The 4,752-nt window shown below is 39.6% G+C and overlaps 1 protein-coding gene across 1 annotated transcript; it reads right to left on the reverse strand.

The window, feature by feature from the left end:
• Nucleotides 1–650: 650 nt before the first annotated feature.
• On the reverse strand, nucleotides 651–4,207 carry LOC146453218 (kelch-like protein 25). Its single transcript, XM_085096905.1, has one exon. The coding sequence runs from the start codon at nucleotides 3,860–3,862 to the stop codon at nucleotides 1,976–1,978; it is 1,887 nt and encodes a 628-aa protein (XP_084953031.1). The 5' UTR covers nucleotides 3,863–4,207; the 3' UTR covers nucleotides 651–1,975.
• Between the last annotated feature and the right edge of the window lie 545 nt (nucleotides 4,208–4,752).

Below are 4,752 nucleotides of genomic sequence, written 5' to 3' on the forward strand. Positions count from 1 at the left end.
GATTAGGCTACCGTATATATTTAATTTTCTCATTTGAAATAATTTATTGATCCAGGTCTAAAAGAGATCCGGCACCACTCATCGGTTTGTCGCTGTGGTTTAAATTTAACTGGGTGTTTGACATTTCGTGAGTTCGTAATATTCCCGTGGAAGATAATTATTCAGTGAAAGAGGAATAAATTAAACATTACATGATTTGTAGTGCGGGTGAAAGATTTAAAAGATGGAAAAGTTAAAGCCCAAAAATGAAATAATTATATAAACGTATGTGAACTGTGGACTGTATTGTCACTTCACTAGAGCCAGGCAAACAAATGGCGCTCAGTTTTACAATGTTTACTTATTGTAAGGTTCTCCTTTCCGCTAATGGTCGTTTAAATGCCCAAGCTGAAGAACAAAATCTCTCTTTTTCATTTCAATGTGGCATGTGCCGTGTTGTGAATTGACTCCATCACAATTTACTTTAAAGCAAGCTAAAACTAGCAATGAATGTTTCCCATCCGCTTTGAGAGCCCTAACAAAGTTATGTCAACGCGTAAACAAGGAAAATTTGTGAACCGCCTGAGGCCGCTAACTTTTCCGTCAAGACTTAGCCGGCTGCGTATTTGATGGAGTGCCAAAAATTGCACTTTCAAATATCTCTGCGACGCTTGAACTACTGAAAATCTTTATTTGGTACCGTTATTTAAATTTTTTTTTTTTTTTTTTTAAGTTCAGAAAATCTTTATTTGGTGTTATTTACATTTTTTTTCCCTAAAATGCAGGGTTGACTAAAACAAATATTGGTTCAACCGACCTCAAACGTTATTTATGCCATCCGTTTTGGGATAAGATAAGATTCACTTCTTAGGTCTCCGCGCATATTCAAATGTTTGACAATTATCCTGCGAAATCGCGCGGAACATCGCCTGATATTTAGCCACCGAGACCGTGGGCCAAGTTGGCTAAAATTAGGCCGGGGTATTCCGCAAGATATATAGAGCAGGATAATTGTTTTATTATTCAACACATTCGATAACAAAGCAGTCAGTTTAATGCAGAAAAGCTGGAGACGATCTTTATTTTGCCAATTTTCTCCCCGACACACAAAATTACGTATATCGCAGGATATATTGTCGTGTGCGGACGACGAATATTGAGTGCAAAATGACCAAATTTGGACACTAGTGTTACCGTGTGTTGAATAATAATGGTTATTAATATATACCTAACTAGGGCAGAATGTTTCTGCGATCTGATTAGCTACTCAAATTGCGATTAGTTTTCAGGAACTCCTGACAAAAAATACTTAAAAGGTTGTCTTCTGTGTTCCCAGGTCGTTTTATGTCCTATTAAAGGCATTTCTGTGTAAACTAATACACTTTGGTCTGTTCAAATGCTTTTGCTGAAAGTTTAAGTTGCTGAAAGAAGTTTAAGCGAAAGGAATTTTATTCCCCGAATTTACAAGCTGATGTTTCCTTTTTTCGCATTTTAAACGACGAAATGAATTCGTTTCCAGCGTAACGAAATTTTCAGCTGACATTTTGCCGAAGAAACTTTAGGTTTTCCATAAAACTAAATCCAAATTTCCAATTTCTGAGGCGATATATAAAGGCCTTCTGAATGGATATCCAGCGAAGTAAACTGTTAGGTGCCCCTGAGTATTTGGTATTCACTATACACCGCCGGCCTTGTCCTGGAGTTTTTTGTTTTTGTGTTTGTTTTTTTAAGAAAATGGTCCCAATTAAAAAATGAATAATAGTAATAATAGAAAACTAATTGGACTAGCTATCCACTGTTTTGGTGTATATTCTCATATATATCATCTCAATGTCGGTGGATAATGGTAGATATTTACCTCGTCGCTTTGCGGCTCGGTAAATATTCACTGATATCCACCTCCTCGGCGGTGAGTAACTGTTAATTTAAAATGTCGCCGCTTTATCCAAATTTACAACTGGTTTTACAGTAGCAAAGAAATTTACACAATTCGGCATTACATGATCAAGCATTTTAGTTTGTCACGTAAGCTACCGCAACGTCTGATCGAGGCATTGTCAAGATTGTCAACGAAACCTCTGAAGACCCTCATCGAACAAGCGTTGAGATAACACCTACGCGACAGTCCTGCGCCCTTTCTGCCAATGGGTATTTCAACGTCTTCGTTCCACTCGCCAATCTCAGGGTCGTAGCATTGAAGCCGTCCAGTTTCTGAGTCACTGTCAAAATCGTAACAAGAACCTACAACATAAATCTTGTCATCAATGCACACCATATTGCTCAACATGCATGGCCTGGAAATCAAGCTTGCAATGAAATGCCACTCGTTCGTCGTCTCGTCATAGACTTCGCATGTCTTTGACACCCTTCCACCCTGCTTGCTTACACCGCCACCGACAAAAATTTTGCCGTGTGTTGCGGCACCGCAAGCGAACATTCTGTCTTCCTGAATGTCAGCAACTTTGTCCCATTGGTTCGTAGTTAGGTCATACCTCTCGGTATCTCGCAAGCTCTTTTCCATGCTTTGCACTAAAACTCCGCCACCGATAAAATAAACGAAATTGCCTCTGGTCACGATGCACATTCCTTCTCGCAAACCGAAATCAAACGAGGCTATGTCTTCCCATAAGTTTGATTCTGGTACGTACTTCGTTATGAAGGACATAAGCTTCCTTCTTCTACTTGAAGGGGGCTCTCCGCGGATTTCTCGACAACAAAGACAGCTTAAGTTATCACAATCAAGGCACGCTTCGGTCACCAAAGCGAACATTTCATTGTCATTTCTGACAAAGATTTGTTTTAGATATCTTTGCTCTTTGTATGGCAATGTCTTCCAGGTGTTGGCGTACGAATCATAGCGAAGCAAGCCTGTTTTATTGGAGACGTCTTGTGGATTAAGGAAGTAGAGTTTTCCACAACATGATGCGATTTCGCAATCTCGAAAATTTGTAATTGGACTATTAGCAAACTCGCACCATCTGTTTTCCCTAGGAAAATAGCAGAGAATAAATATTTCTGCACAGACAACGATGAAAGGACTCTCGAGCGACTTCCTTGGCCTTACAGAGAGAAGATCGGAGTTTTTACCGTTAGTAAACTTCAAAGCTTGTTTCACAAGATCCAAACATCCCTCGTTCTGCTTCACAAGATTGTTCGTGACAATATCATTAGACAGAAGGTCACGCGAAATGTATGCGAGTCTAACTTGACTAAACAACTCGGCGAAATATTTCTGTCGCTCGCTTTTGTCGCAATTGATCCACTCCAAAATTATGTTAAACACGTCTTCTTCGGCGCTGACATGTATTTCATCCCTTGAAATCCACATTTCGACCTCTTTGTTCGACAAGTTCGAAAATTCTTCCGATTTCGCCACGGTAATGAAATTTGCATGAATGAATGATTCAGTCTTGGACGCAAGCTCTTTCAGTTTATACCTCTCGGCAAAGAAATAAGTTGAAATGCAGTTCGAAGCATTCAAAGCCATTGCAGTTCGCAAAAACCTCTCAGCGAGAGATTTCAAGTTTGGAAGAAGCAAATAATCGGCCATCGTAAACAGATCAATGGCAATTTCTTGATTAAATATCTGAACATTCCCAGTGTAAATAAATTCTAACAAGCCTCCCATTGCTGCTTCGGTATAAGTCTCCAACCAAACTATTCCTTCCTTCGCCTCTTTCATGCCGCTGTTTATAAGCTTTTCAAAGTATGGGCTTGCGGCTGAAAGGACATTTCGATGAGCTTTAAATTCTTTCCCATCTTCAACGACCAAAGTAATATCGAAAGGTTGCTGTAGTCCGGCTTCCGGTGGAGTGAATACCTGATTATAAAAACTTTTTTGTCTTGGAGTCAAGTGTTCAGAATGTTGCGATGAGGCTTCCATTGTAGTTTTGGAAACTATGTCCCTCGTGCCAATAACATTTTCCTTCTGCTCGACAGCACGTACAACGTTTACGGTTGTGACGCAATTACCATTCTCCGATGCAAATTTTATCCCGGAGGATAAAATTATACGCTCGGGGTCGAATTCAATCCATTTAGCATTTCAAATCCAACTGCTACCACAGCAGAAAGGCATAAATAATTGACGGTATCAATAACATCAATAAATAATTGATGTGAAATCAAAAGATCTACCTTGGACGAAGACTTTGGACTGTTTACAGCGCTAGCTGCGTGTCAGTTGTGTTTTAAACGGCCGCCATGTTTGTTTCATTTGGCGAGCGAACTGGGTATAAATTAACAAAACTGACTGGGGGAGGTTGGAGAGGACATTAGCGCTATCATATCACTGATGATAGTTGTTCAATGGTAATCTTAAGTTTTGTTTTTTCAGTGATTTAAAATGTTTAAATAATACCTTGTATAAAGCATTTTTCGTCTCTGAAATCGAGTTAATTTTATTTCTTTCAGATTTTTAAACAGACTACTGGCTTTCCTGCAATCGTGGCTAAAAATAGAGAAATTCTTCCTTGGTGATGGTATCACGGGATGTAGCGTCTTTCCCGCCTACGTAGGGGTCAGCTTTTAAAATAACAGTGGAGCCCAACTAGGAGGTGAAATTTCCTGATGGGATGTTTTATGGAGGACGTACTGACACTAGGCGACGAATTTTTCTCTCTCTTTCTAAACTTGGGTGCGGTCTCGAAGAATTCAACTCCAGGAAATTTCACCTACATTTGACATTTAGAGCGAGTTGGAATAATCGCCACGACGTTTGAAAAACGCGAATTCAGTTTATATTAATAGCGATGTTTTCGCTGCCATCGCCGT

The sequence above is a fragment of the Pavona decussata genome, unplaced genomic scaffold (genome assembly GCF_977016875.1).
Source record: "Pavona decussata unplaced genomic scaffold, jaPavDecu1.1 SCAFFOLD_344, whole genome shotgun sequence".
In the NCBI taxonomy this organism is placed as follows: domain Eukaryota; kingdom Metazoa; phylum Cnidaria; class Anthozoa; order Scleractinia; family Agariciidae; genus Pavona; species Pavona decussata.